This window comes from Zerene cesonia, chromosome 20 (genome assembly GCF_012273895.1).
Source record: "Zerene cesonia ecotype Mississippi chromosome 20, Zerene_cesonia_1.1, whole genome shotgun sequence".
NCBI classification, from domain to species: domain Eukaryota; kingdom Metazoa; phylum Arthropoda; class Insecta; order Lepidoptera; family Pieridae; genus Zerene; species Zerene cesonia.
The window spans coordinates 401646-414703 of NC_052121.1; the positions used below are offsets into that span (position 1 = coordinate 401646).

At 32.2% G+C, this 13058-nt stretch overlaps 2 protein-coding genes across 2 annotated transcripts in view; both read right to left on the reverse strand.

Annotated features, from left to right (window-relative positions):
* LOC119835198 (ankyrin repeat domain-containing protein 29) overlaps positions 1–7850 on the reverse strand; it is a 34112-nt gene extending 26262 nt beyond the window's left edge. The window contains exon 1 of the mRNA XM_038359896.1: positions 7541–7850. Within this exon, the coding sequence (XP_038215824.1) occupies positions 7541–7552 (12 nt within the window). The 5' untranslated portion in view covers positions 7553–7850. The remainder of the gene's footprint in view (positions 1–7540) is intronic.
* An 839-nt stretch (positions 7851–8689) lies between these two features.
* The window catches only part of LOC119834812 (zinc finger protein 1 homolog), a 5433-nt gene continuing 1064 nt past the window's right edge, over positions 8690–13058 (reverse strand). The window contains exons 2-5 of the mRNA XM_038359323.1: positions 12430–12891; positions 9666–9761; positions 9052–9205; positions 8690–8884 (exon numbers count right to left, since the gene is read on the reverse strand). Coding sequence (XP_038215251.1) covers positions 8690–8884; positions 9052–9205; positions 9666–9761; positions 12430–12891 — 907 coding nt within the window. The remainder of the gene's footprint in view (positions 8885–9051; positions 9206–9665; positions 9762–12429; positions 12892–13058) is intronic.

Below are 13058 nucleotides of genomic sequence, written 5' to 3' on the forward strand. Positions count from 1 at the left end.
CCTGGGCCAAGGATGCAAGATGACAGAAGTTATTCTATCTCAAGAGATGATACAAGGACTGGATGACAGACACTACATTTTATCTATACCACACCAGACGAAAATCCATTTGAAATGCAAACAGGACGATTTCATGACCGTTAATGGCAGCTTTCTCATAACCGTTCCTGAAAATTGTATCCTGGAGTCGGATAAATTCAAAATCAATAACGTTCAAGATAGAATCCGGGGACAATCACTGAAAATAAATAATATCGACTTAAATGAAATACACTTCAATGTCAGCGTAGAAAATCATATAAAATTGAATTCAATAAATTTGGAAGATCTGCATACGATTCATACTAAGATACTGATGCAAGCACCGATTGAACAAGAAAAGGATACATCGATGATATATCATACTACTGTCCCAAATTACACATTCCTATTGGGCACTTTATTACTTTACGCAACTTACAAAATAATCCGCAATAAGAACGTTGCATGCTGTAAGAAACCAGAAGTCCCTGATACAACGGCGGAAGATCAAGACAATCGAAATTGTACCGAATCTTCATCAGGACCACAGTTTCCAGCAACATTTTATCACACCGTGCTCAAATAGTTGCTGGTCTTCGGGGGGAGGAGTTACGCCAGCGGAACCCTAACGTAACGCTGAGTCGACGGTTCGCACGGGAACGTATATTACTGTATGCAGCGAATTCCTTTGGTGCGACGTAATTTTAAGTTTTCATGTTAAATAAGTTTAGTATTATATTCATTACTTTTTAGCTCTTGCATCGTGCAAGACATATTGTAATCATTATGATTAAAGTATTTTTATAAGTAAAATTCGACTTTTTTTTGGGGCCTCCGGCTGTGTGAAACATAATTCGTTCTTGGTTAATTGTTAAATGACTTTTGAATTTATAGGCTGCTAATATTTACTATGTCAACTATCAAGGCATTGAAAGATGGTTATTAATTTTAAACAACTTCCAAAAATGAAAAGGAGTAGGTTTTATGTTCGTCTGTATTTATTTTTTATGGATTTTAGAGACAACTTCGTGCCAGCCCCGTCTAATGGTCTACTTCCTTACTACATAGTATCACAAGTAGTAACTTACTTCATACCTATCTACTGCCTACTGGGCTTGTTTGGCACCTACTTCAAATAGATGAGTGGGAAGTGCTTATAGTTACTATAATAATTGATTTTTGATTTTGAGTGGTTTTGAAGTTAGTGTATTTTTTTTAAAACTATGTATATTAAAAATCGTAATAAGTATGCAATAGTTGTATTCTGCTCACATTTTCTATTCTTCTTATACTGCTATTCCACCTATATTTAAAAAAGTTTAATTTCAAATAAAGTGGACAGACGAACTTTATACTATAAACATACATACACACACACTAACACAATAAGTACGTTAAGGTCTAACAACATTATAAAGGTTTAACACTCGCCCTTGGATTTTAAACTAAACAAGGTTATTTCACGCTACCTGCTTAGCATATGTAAATCATCCGCTTATCTTTAAGAAAACTTTTCGTATTTACTTGAGGAAAAGGTGGTTAATGACTGAAGAAGCCTTGAATAGCTGATATATGTATGTAATATGCACGTTCACAAGAATAAACGAAAGTATGGCCAAGGTGATAATAAGTGTTAGAAATTTGAAGAATTTACGAAAGAACGAAGGATTTGTATAGTTTTTAAAAATACATTAAAATGAATTGCCAAGGTGATACAGCCAGTTTACGCCAAGATAAAAAATACACCTATTATTTTAATAGCCTGATACACCCATAAGGGAAATATTAGATTAAAAGTGTATAAATAACCCTTGTTTTCTCTGAATAGTGAGGAAGCAATTTGACCTTAACTGAATAACAGAATGACATCATCGAAACATATCTCTTACGTGTTTGCATTTTAACATTTGCTCGCTTTTGAGTTTTGAGTACGATTTTTTTATTATATTTGCGATGTAAATTCTGAGTACTATGAACGGACATTGAACCTTCCAGACAAATTAAGTGTGAATTTTTTAAAAATACTTTTGTGATTTCCTATAAGTAAAGATTGAATTTGTCTGGATCCTTTTCTTATGCAAGTATATACCTAAGGCAGTTTTCTGAACTAGGCATCATAAGAATATTTTGGGATACCTTTTTTAATGTAATAGCGGGTAACTGAGCTGGTGGTTCACCTAAGAGTAAGCGATCATCACCAACCATGAATATTCACAGAGGTAGTCCCTCTGCGGATGCGCTGCACGCTTTTAAGGGGTAAGGGAAAAGGAAAGGATTGACGACAGGAATGAAGAATTTGCCTGGGACGGTTAAGAAAAAGAAACGGGTCAGGAAAAGGTCACCTTCAAATATTGAGCGAATGAATTCCGAATGCGCAATACAGGATTAGCTTTGCAAAACAGTTTGCGTCAATCATTTCCAAGTATGTAAAACCACTTACTCGCGTTTTGTAACCGCAATTCAGCAAAGCGTGCGTTATCAGATAATCAAGTCTATTAACCAGTGCTCAGCTGTTACACAACCGGTCTCTGGTACCCATCTAGACCGGGAGATAACCCGAGCGTGCTAAATACCTGGGATTGCATAAAGGTTATATCGTTACGAAACATCCGCTCCAACTTCTAATGAACTTGTTGAAATATCACGTGAAATATCAATTATGTTTTCTGCTATGTATACATTTGTTAGTCGCAGTGATGTCTTAATGCTTAAAAAAGATTTTGATGGTCCAATAAAATTATCTAGTTATTTGAAATTATATATATGAATGCCAAGTTAATTGTACCATAGTCCATAACTATGAAGAAAAAGCAGTTGCCAGTTAACACAGTAATGATTCATTTTACACACTTATTTGTACACTTTAGTGTAAAAAATATTCAGATGTGGATTAAGGTATCACTTAACAATGGTAGAACATAACAATTATTATAGCTTTCAACTAAGTGACAATTGGTAAACGTCGTGAAAATTAGCCACCACATGCCGAGTCTCCAGAGTCGCAAATTAAGGGCATCGCACTGGTCAGCTAATTACATTCACAGTGAAACACCTGCTGGTAGGAAATAGTTATGTCAGACATACCATTGAGCGATATTATTACAATTGTAATAATTTGTGCAGCAATAAGAAAAAATGGCAAAGTTATTGCATGAGAAAATGGGATGAACATCAAATAATGATTTACGGCAGACCGTAATATTTTTTATATTGCGATATACTCACGGCAAAATAATCGATATTGATTATTTTATAGAATATATGAGCTTGATTAATTATAAATTATAACGTAACGTCATACATTAGTATAATAATAATATATCTACAGTATAAATAAATTGCTTATGTAACATGTGTTTTTAATAAAATTAATTGAAGTTTCATAAAAACTATCAATTTTATATCCACGTGTAGTAAAAATAATGTCTATTATATTAGAAACGTGATAATAAAATGGATATATTATATAGATTTATAATAAATTATTTTAGATTTCTAGTAGGTAAAAAATCGAATAAGCAACTAACGTTTTATAGCACAGAAATTTTTAAATAGAAAAATTGAGGTTGAGCTTTGGCTGAGAGGTTTGACGTTGGCAAAAAGACGCGGATTCGAATCCCGCCTCGTGATCAAATTTTTTCTGTTCTTTATCTTTAAAAATTTCTCAGCTTACATTTTGCTTAATCGAAAACCTTCTAGATTTGCTTCCATTTTGGGAAGAAATGTTTGTTATACATTTACAGTTGAAAAGTTTTAACATTCATATGTTTGACATTAACAAATAGTTTTTCGCTCCAGATCTGCTCGGGTAGATATACAAAATTTTCAAAAGACTTATTTGCATATTTTTTAAATACAAATCACGTAAAATAAAGATTGGCGTTCATCAATCGTTATGGACGAACAAAAATATCGATGATTCAAATATATTTAATATCTTGCTAGTTTTATAAAAGAAAGTTTGTGAGCATGAATGTATATTTGTAGCCCTTTTACGCGAAACATCGGTACGGATTTTAATTATTCTTGACAGTGATGTAGCTTATATATCTAAGTAACAAAAATAGAAAAAGTTACTTTTGCCCACGGGTTAAGTAGATATATAATTATTAATATTAAATAATGATAAACGATCATCTATATAACTTGGCTAGAATCGATCTATTAAGGTCTCGTTTGTGTAGACCTTTTTAAGTGCACGACAAACTAATTCAAAGCGTTGACTTTCTAGATGTTTTTTCAGATAACATAGTCAAGCTAACCCAAATAGAGGTTTCCTCACAGAGGACCCGCGACATACATGGTTTCACACCTTTCTAGCTCCGATCAAGATGCCAATGTTCTTATTGAGGGAGATAGCAGCTATTTTACATTCAATTAGCTACGAATTTGGTGTTTAGAAATTAAGTGGAATCTACTTGTGCGGTGGGAATGATAAATATGTGATCGTGCTTATAAATTAGTTAGCGTATCGATATAACGTTGAGCGATTGAGGAAACCTAGCTTAGGTTTCATTGATAAGGCAGGAAATTGCTTCGATAAAAATACGACCAATTCATTAAAAAGACTTATATACACCTCAATTTTTTTTTTTTAATTTTCTAACCCTTTGTGAATGGATTGCAGGAATAGTGATCATAAAATGCTCTTCGCTTGATTATATTTTGCACAAACGTTAAATTATCTATCTAAGTATAAGAAAGCATCAATGACAGCCTACACTTTTTACTATTAATTAAATACCTACATAAATTAATTCAAATAACGGTTAGGAAACCGGAGGCAATTTGTATAAATTAAAGTATTTGCTCCTACTGATGTTTTTAATGAAAGAATGAGTTCAGATGCTAATATTTCTAAACAAATATTTTTAATGAATTTGCGAGGTAACTAACAAATACATATTTAAGTTTTTTTTTCAATTATAAATATTTGAATATTTTTAGTATATAATTCAAATATCGAATAAGAAATTATCATAACCGTATACAATACATAACTTCAATGTATACTCGCTGCAAGTAAAAGTATGAATACTATAAATAAAATGTACCTATAGTCGTCGGTAAAGCTAAATCTAGACGCGTCCAGACAGCCGTGGGCTGGATGCTTTCGTCTGAATGGCAGGATATATTTACGCGACCTACAAACAACTTGCAGGATCGATTGATCCCTCTCTACAAATAAACAACGGAACATCTTAAATATACTTAAGTTCATGTTTAATGTGAATTTAGTGGGTTCCGTCGTATATTTTTATTATCTATATATAGGGAATACAATCAGCACCTCTTTAAAAAACATATCCTAAATGCAATTTAAATATGTCGTTTTAGGAGAGGTTTTCACTTGTTACTATCGTTCGTTGTCGTTTATATAACGGAATTTCATTCGAAAGGACATTTTTTTTATTTAACCTGTATCTATTAGTTCAATTCAGGGAATTATTAAAAATTTATCAAAATTAGCTCAGCTGTTTCTGTGTGACTGACATTACAATTTGTGGACAACACATACATAGTGTGTAATTCTGTACCTACTTCTTATAATACAAATTATAAAGCAAAACGGTTTCTTCACGTTATCACATAAACAATTATTCGTAAAAATCCTATGTCCTATTTCAACCACTTAACGTTATACTTTAGCAAAAAAGGATCAAAGGTTCAAACCATCTATTGTTCAAAATTCATACAAATATCTTCAGAAGATCATGCGTGACAACAAAGAGGACAGACAGATGACTTTCATTTATAATAGGAGTACCTACCGAATGCAACATTTTCTAGAATCAGACTCGAACAAAAAGTATAGAAAAAAATCGGTTTCAGCGAGCGAACAGGTTCGAAACAGGTCGTAGTGGCGCCAATGAGTGACAGCGCGACACACTTGATGCATTGCGATAATTGTAGAATTGTAAGAATTTAATACATTTGTATAGAAATACAAAATCTAGTACCGTAGCTTTATTCAGCTTACGACTCCGCTCAAACATGTACAAAAAGTCCTTTCAATTATCATTACCAAGTTGTGTTTAGGCAAAATTATCACAAAATCGAATTTTATCAGAATGGGTTCAGCAGTTTTCATTGTTTACAGAATATACATACATATAAGATTTGAGAACCAACATGTACTGTATATGATATACTCTTTCATGATGTTGTTTGATCTCTTGTGGAGACCAAATATTTGCATAAAAAGATGACCATAAATACTATTATAATATCATATTCAAGAATTAAAATAAAATAATATACTTGATATTCTTTTAATTCTTGAATATTAGGAATAGGAATAAAACTCTTTTGGTTTTAGACACAATTTATATTATATTAATATGCAAGTAGTATTTGTATAATTCCTAGAGCCAATAATCTGTATAAAGTATAAATATAATATACTGTTTCTTAAAAATATATGTGTGTACATATATGAATTCTAAAACTTAATTTTATTCCAGTTTTGAATTATTTTTCGGTCTAGGAAATTTTAAAAGGCATACTTTTATAATTTCTTTATAGGCTTTGCTAATTGGTAAATACTTAAATACACAATATTAAAGGTGTGTCCATTCAGTAAATAAAATCTTTTTAATTAAAATAAATGTTTATACCAGTGTTCACTTTAAAAGTATTATTAAGAAGATATTATTATCAAACACTTTATAGTCTAAACTAGCAATCCACCCTGGATTGCCCATGGTACACATATAGCAACACAAACAGGGAGCACATACAAATCCAATGGTGAATACATTTATGAAATTGTTCGAGTAGTTCCTGAGATTAGTGCATACAAACAAACTCTTCAACTTTAAAATTGAGTATATTAGATTATATAATATATTAAGAATATTAGACTACGGCTTTCATTTATAAGCCTTAACAAAACTATCTTGAAAAAAGTATGTTTTAAATCTGTAGATCATTTTCTCAACTTACCCTAGCACCCTTCCATTGTCTCACCAAGTTATGTGCATTAATTTAAAAAAAAATTAATGCCTCAGCATGAAGTAATGAATTACACATGCATTGAGTTCTAACTTTAGATAACACTAAATCATAACTCTCAAATCCCCTCAAACATATTGCTAGGAATATTGTAAAATTTTAATTACGATATCATACGCTAAAAATATGTATAATAAAATATGATATAATAAAAAACCAATATACATACTATCAGCGTTTTATCTACAGAATGTAAGTACGTTATATAAATCGGAAAATATTTATGCAAACATAAAAATAAACATTACGTTCCACTAAGTCAAGGTTGCACATTCTCGAATACATAATGCATTTCAATTTTCATAGATAACGAGTTCTTTTAATTTAATGTTTTATCAGCAAATACACCTTAAAATAAATATTTTTATATAGCGTATATAAGTATAAGATTTTATATTATTATTTATAGAAACGAAAAACTTGCATACGTAACGGTTTGTACCGCCTACCTACCCGAAGTCTAAAAGTAATTTATTATGATGAGAAAAACAATAGAAGCACTTACCTTTAAAGACATATTGATGTGTTTCAAATAATATTCACTGCACAGTAAAATAAAAATCCATCGCAAAACTGTTTTATATATTTATTACGCGAGAATTTACAGTTTTAAGTGAATTATCTCACCAACACCAATGCCACAATAAAGTTTTTATATATATTGTTTGTTTATAATAACACTTTATATATATTTGCATTTAGACAATATCTAACCGGCGAAATTGTAGAAAAATTCAACACGCACGACTACGCCACACCATTCACCATGTTGTATTATTTATTTTCCCTCCAGTCCACCCAATCCAATGAGTATTGGAAAAATGACATACGGAAACGAGCAGCAGTGTTGCCAAGTATAAGTAATAATGGCATTCATTATTACTTATACTTGGCAATAAATTAATCTTAGGAAAAGCAATGGAAATCTTAGTAACTCTATTATTTAAAAAAGGTTGTTTTTTATTACAGTTATTAAAATTTAAAATAACGAGAACGCCATCTATGTTTACTAATATAAACAATAACCCTATATTAAGACGGACATAAGAGATGGCGTTAAATAAAAAAGAGATGTGTTAACGCTGCAAAATTTATTTAAATTTAAACTAGCTTCCGCCCGGAGACACTCACTTCACATCATATTGAGTCATGACCACTAAACACCAATACATAAAATAATTATTCCCTACTACATTCACATGAAGTTTTGTTTTCTTGACAAAAATAAGTTTTTCGATCGGTTTAGTGGGTGCGCCTGAAGTGTCTATTAGCAGTTAGCATTATCATGGATATAGCTAATTACGCATATTATTTGATTGATATGGATTCAAAGGTATTTGTATGAAAAAGGAATTGGGTAATAAAAACAAAGAACATCTTATATATAAATGTAAAATATAGAAATTAAAAACTTTTTAGTCTCCCCGTGACCACGCTCGCTATAAAGTGTTCGAAAGGTCGGGTTATTAATATAATGAATAAATCGCGTTTAAAATCTGTTAAAAAGTTTTTAATTTCTAAATGTATAATACTCGCGTAAAATCAAACACGAGAAAATACTATTATACTAGATATTACTCAACCTATGTCAGTTTAGAAAAGTAATTATTAATATGGAATATGAACAAAAAAAATGAATATAATTTAGACAATTTTAAACCGATTTGACTTTCAATTGATTTTTAACTTCTTCAACGGCAGCTTTTTGATCATATTTGTTGGCATGTTTAGTTATATAGTGCATCCGAAGTTCAGTTGCTAAATTAGTTTGGTATTCACAACATTTACATTGATAAAGATACATTCCTGGATGTTTTTTGCCTTTGAGTACGTGTTTACGTAGATTTTCCTGAAAAAAAAGAACATTTAAATATTTTAGTATCACACATTCGTTTTGATAGAGGGCGTAGTATTCAATTTAAAATATATATAAAAAAATCACAGTATAGCATAAAACACATATAGTAATTATAAAATTTCTTAAAACTCTTTGGCACAAAAATAGGATATATTTACCAAGCTCCCGCAAGTGAAGTTACAATGCGGACAGGCGTATGGTTTCTCTCCCTTGTGACAAACCATGTGCCGCTTCAAATGGCTTATTTGATCTGTTTTAAAATCGCACTCTGAACATTCATGTACCTTCGCTATCCCATGACTTCGGCGATGCCTATAAATTTAGTAATATAAAGTTGTGCATGTATATATATGCTTGATAGTATTTAAAAATAAACAACTACAGACGCAGTATTATTTTATATCAGCGCCATCTAGGTATTTTCAAACGTATCTCTAAACTTAATAATCTCTATTCGTTTAAAAGTAGGTACAGTGTAAAACGTTCCTAAACATATTTAATCGTACTGCTACTAGGTGGCGCTGACACAATATATATAAATTTTTAAAAAATGGTTTGATCCCGCCACAGTCCACTTTTTATTCTTTAATTTCTTTTTTTTTTTTCAAATGTTGTAAAACTCAAACTCAAGATAGTAGGAATGTTATATGAAAACTACTCTAATTTTATATAACATGCAATCGTTCATACTAATAATATGTACCAAATTTACAATTATTGTTATAAAATAATTGCAATACGGATTATTGAAGACTAAAGCAATTGTTGTTACCTGAACAATTGTGACGGAGTACTCGCTACAAACGTGCACTGCTCTTCAGGGCATTTCAATTCAAATACTGGGCAAGAATGATCCTTCAATTCTTTTCTGTAAATATATATTTGTGTGATTAATGAATATTTAACAGTTTAACAGCTAACTCATGTAACAAGTTAAAGTCCATATATTTTGGCCGATTTCAAAACATCATATTTTTTTATCTTCTAAACGAATATGGATAAGGTTTTGTATGATTCTAAAGTTATAATAAATGTAAGCTGATAAAAAGAATGATCACAATAAGTTGTCGAAACGGGAGCCAAATGACCGCAACGCAAGATCAAACAGTTTAATATGAACCAAACTAGGACACACTTGTTTATGAAATATATAAATATGTATGAATACTTAACCTAATTAATTGTGATATAAAGGTATGCTATATTATGATCTGCAACTTGTTAACTGAATTAACAACTGCGATTGAAAACTTTTGAATTCTATAACGTCTTAAACCCACGCTTTGTTTAAAATATATGACGTTGGTTAGATGTAAATAACGACTCATATAAAACCTCCATATTGCGCATATTTATTACCTGTTAAGCGTAAAAGAGTAATAAATAGAAGTGGACGAACGCAGCCATTACATAATTTCGGGGCGAGAGAGGCGCCAAGGAATTCGTTTGCAGCTAACGAGGTATGCGGCGACCGTTGAACTTTTAGAAATTGTTGCATTTTATTTCAGAAAATTGCGACAGATCTAGCCTAGGCTGTCTGTTTAATAGTTAACGAGCATGGAGTGAGGGAGTCTAAATACGTTAGAAAGAAATGCAAATTAAGAAAATACTAATGGGCTTAGAATGTTATTATTACACAGTCTCTAATGAAAATGGAATTTATACTGAAATTTGTATTCAATTCGATGACGCATATAAGAAAAATTTAAATGTATCAATTACTTATCATCTTATCATTAGTTGTGAACTCACAGATTTTTCAAATTTTTCATACGCATTGTTACATGTGTATTGGCATTTTGTATAAATGTAATTTTATGTAAAATTATACTCAATGAATGAATGCAGACTCAACGGCGTTAAGTTACCCAAACACGAAACTTAACCGGTACTTAAGCAAACTTTTCCAAAATTGGACTCTCAAAGTGTCATTACACTAGCACTACAGTCTATCCAGGGCCACACGTTAACACTAAGTGCATTATGCACATCAGATGCACCAAGTTGCCCCATCATAGCCGTTAGTGGCCTGAATGGTTCATCCTAGGATTCCTAAACTCCCTGTTATCACCATTTTGTGGTGATTCATGTAGTTTTTATTAATGATGAGTCGGAAATTAAATGTTTAGTATTCTGTATTGTCGTACATAAAATATATAGTTATGCTACTAAACTAATCCTACTCCTACTATATCCTCTAATATTATAAATGCGAAAGTTTGTAAGGACGTGTGTGCGTTTGTTTCTCTTTCACATAAAAACTATTGAACCGATTGCAATGAAATTTGGTACGTAGACAGACAGCTGGACAACGGGAATAATATTATATAGGCAACTTTTTATCCCGATATACCTACGGAATACGGTCTAACGCGGGTGAAACCGCGGGGCGCAGCTAGTTTTTCATAATTTTTTTCAAAATTATTTGTTCTATCCTTTCTCCCTCATTTTTTTGTTGTAATAATTCACACCAATGATTTAAATCGTAAAATGACCTAAAGTAACGTTTATTATTATATGTTAAGTCTAGAAAATATGTCCTATATATATAGCAGAAAATTGTAACGTACAGCCATGCGGCATCTCACAGAAACTCCTTGTTTTTTCAATAAAGATGACAGTGATATCAACGATTTATGAGTTGTGAAGTCACACCACGATATGAGCAGCGGAGAATGAACTATGATTGAGATTTATTCAGTAAACACGACACTATAAGCGCTTATAAACGAGACGAGGAACGGGCCAAGTCGGGAATTATGTCACGCGAGTGGACAGATCAAAACAGTATATTTAGATGCGACAATTCAAGAGATTGTCAAAGCGAATAAACCATTTGGCATATCGTACATATCGTCGAAACACGTGCCTTCAATAAAATGTAAGAGGTATTTTCAGTTGCGGAGGGCATCCGGAGCGGGATTTATGTGTGTTCGGTTAAAAACGTCAACACTGCAATGGTATCAAAGTGTTGGTGTCATTATGAATGTCTCTGATATTTGTGAAGGAGTTGTGTGACGTGTGACACTGTTGCATCCGCCGCGAATGCGCGTGCGTCCTTTATTTTAGTAGCGCTTGCGCATTGCGTGTTCTATGATATTCAGAGTTTTAGCACGTTATTTTAATACCAGAGATTGCTTGGTAACACTCGGACTGGATTAAATTAGTTAAGATGTAAAGGGACGTCAAATAACTTATGATAAATTTAATTTAAATAAGATGTATTATATACTAAACTTGTTTGTACAACTGTAGCTATTGTTTTTTGAAAACGAACCAGATTTTCCTTATTCTGAAATAATAAATGGGTTGCAATGTTTGACTGAAATGCTTCATCCATAATTTATTATAATTCAAATTAAGCCAGCCCATACTTGACCCGGTTATAAATATGTAGCCAAGATTTGATAACTAAGATTCAAAAGTAACAGAGATCCTTTTGGAATAAAGATCTCGAAACAGATAAAGTTATTTTCGTATTCATTACTAATATAAACGAACAAAAACAGAACAATAGATAGAGAATAGATACTCACTCATCCTTGAACTTCTTCTTACATCTCCCACATTTGGGTTCAGTTTTTTTAACAATTTCTGAGGTGTGGCTCGCGCCCTGAGGTTCCTCGTGCATTGCCTTCATGTGGTTACTGAGACTGCTCTGTCTTGTAAAATTTGCCCCACAAATTGGGCAAGCGTACGGCCGCTCTAACGTGTGCTGTCTCAAATGTTCCCTCAGAGATTTCTTTTTAAATATCTTATTGCATAAAGGACAAGGGTATTTGACGGTTTTGGTATCAGCCGATTCCTGGAGTGGTGTTGTATGGAGTACTTCGTGGAAGAAGCATTCGGCTTGGGAGTCGGTTGTGAAGAGGCACTGGCTGCAGTTCCAAAGACCAGAACTGTTGATGGCGTGCGGTTCGAGGAACTGACACGCGTTCTTTTTGATGTGCTGAGTCACTTCTTGGGGCAAGGTGAAGGCTTTGCCGCACTTGGAACATCTGTAATGTTGGTTAGTAGTGTTATTTAAAACTGAAATAAAATCCGTCTCATACGAATAAACGTAAATTGAGGTGCTTCATTTGAAAACAATAACAGCTTATTATTAAGCGGATAATACGAGTGTATACCATATAATTATAAAAAAATTATTAGAAACAAGTAACTT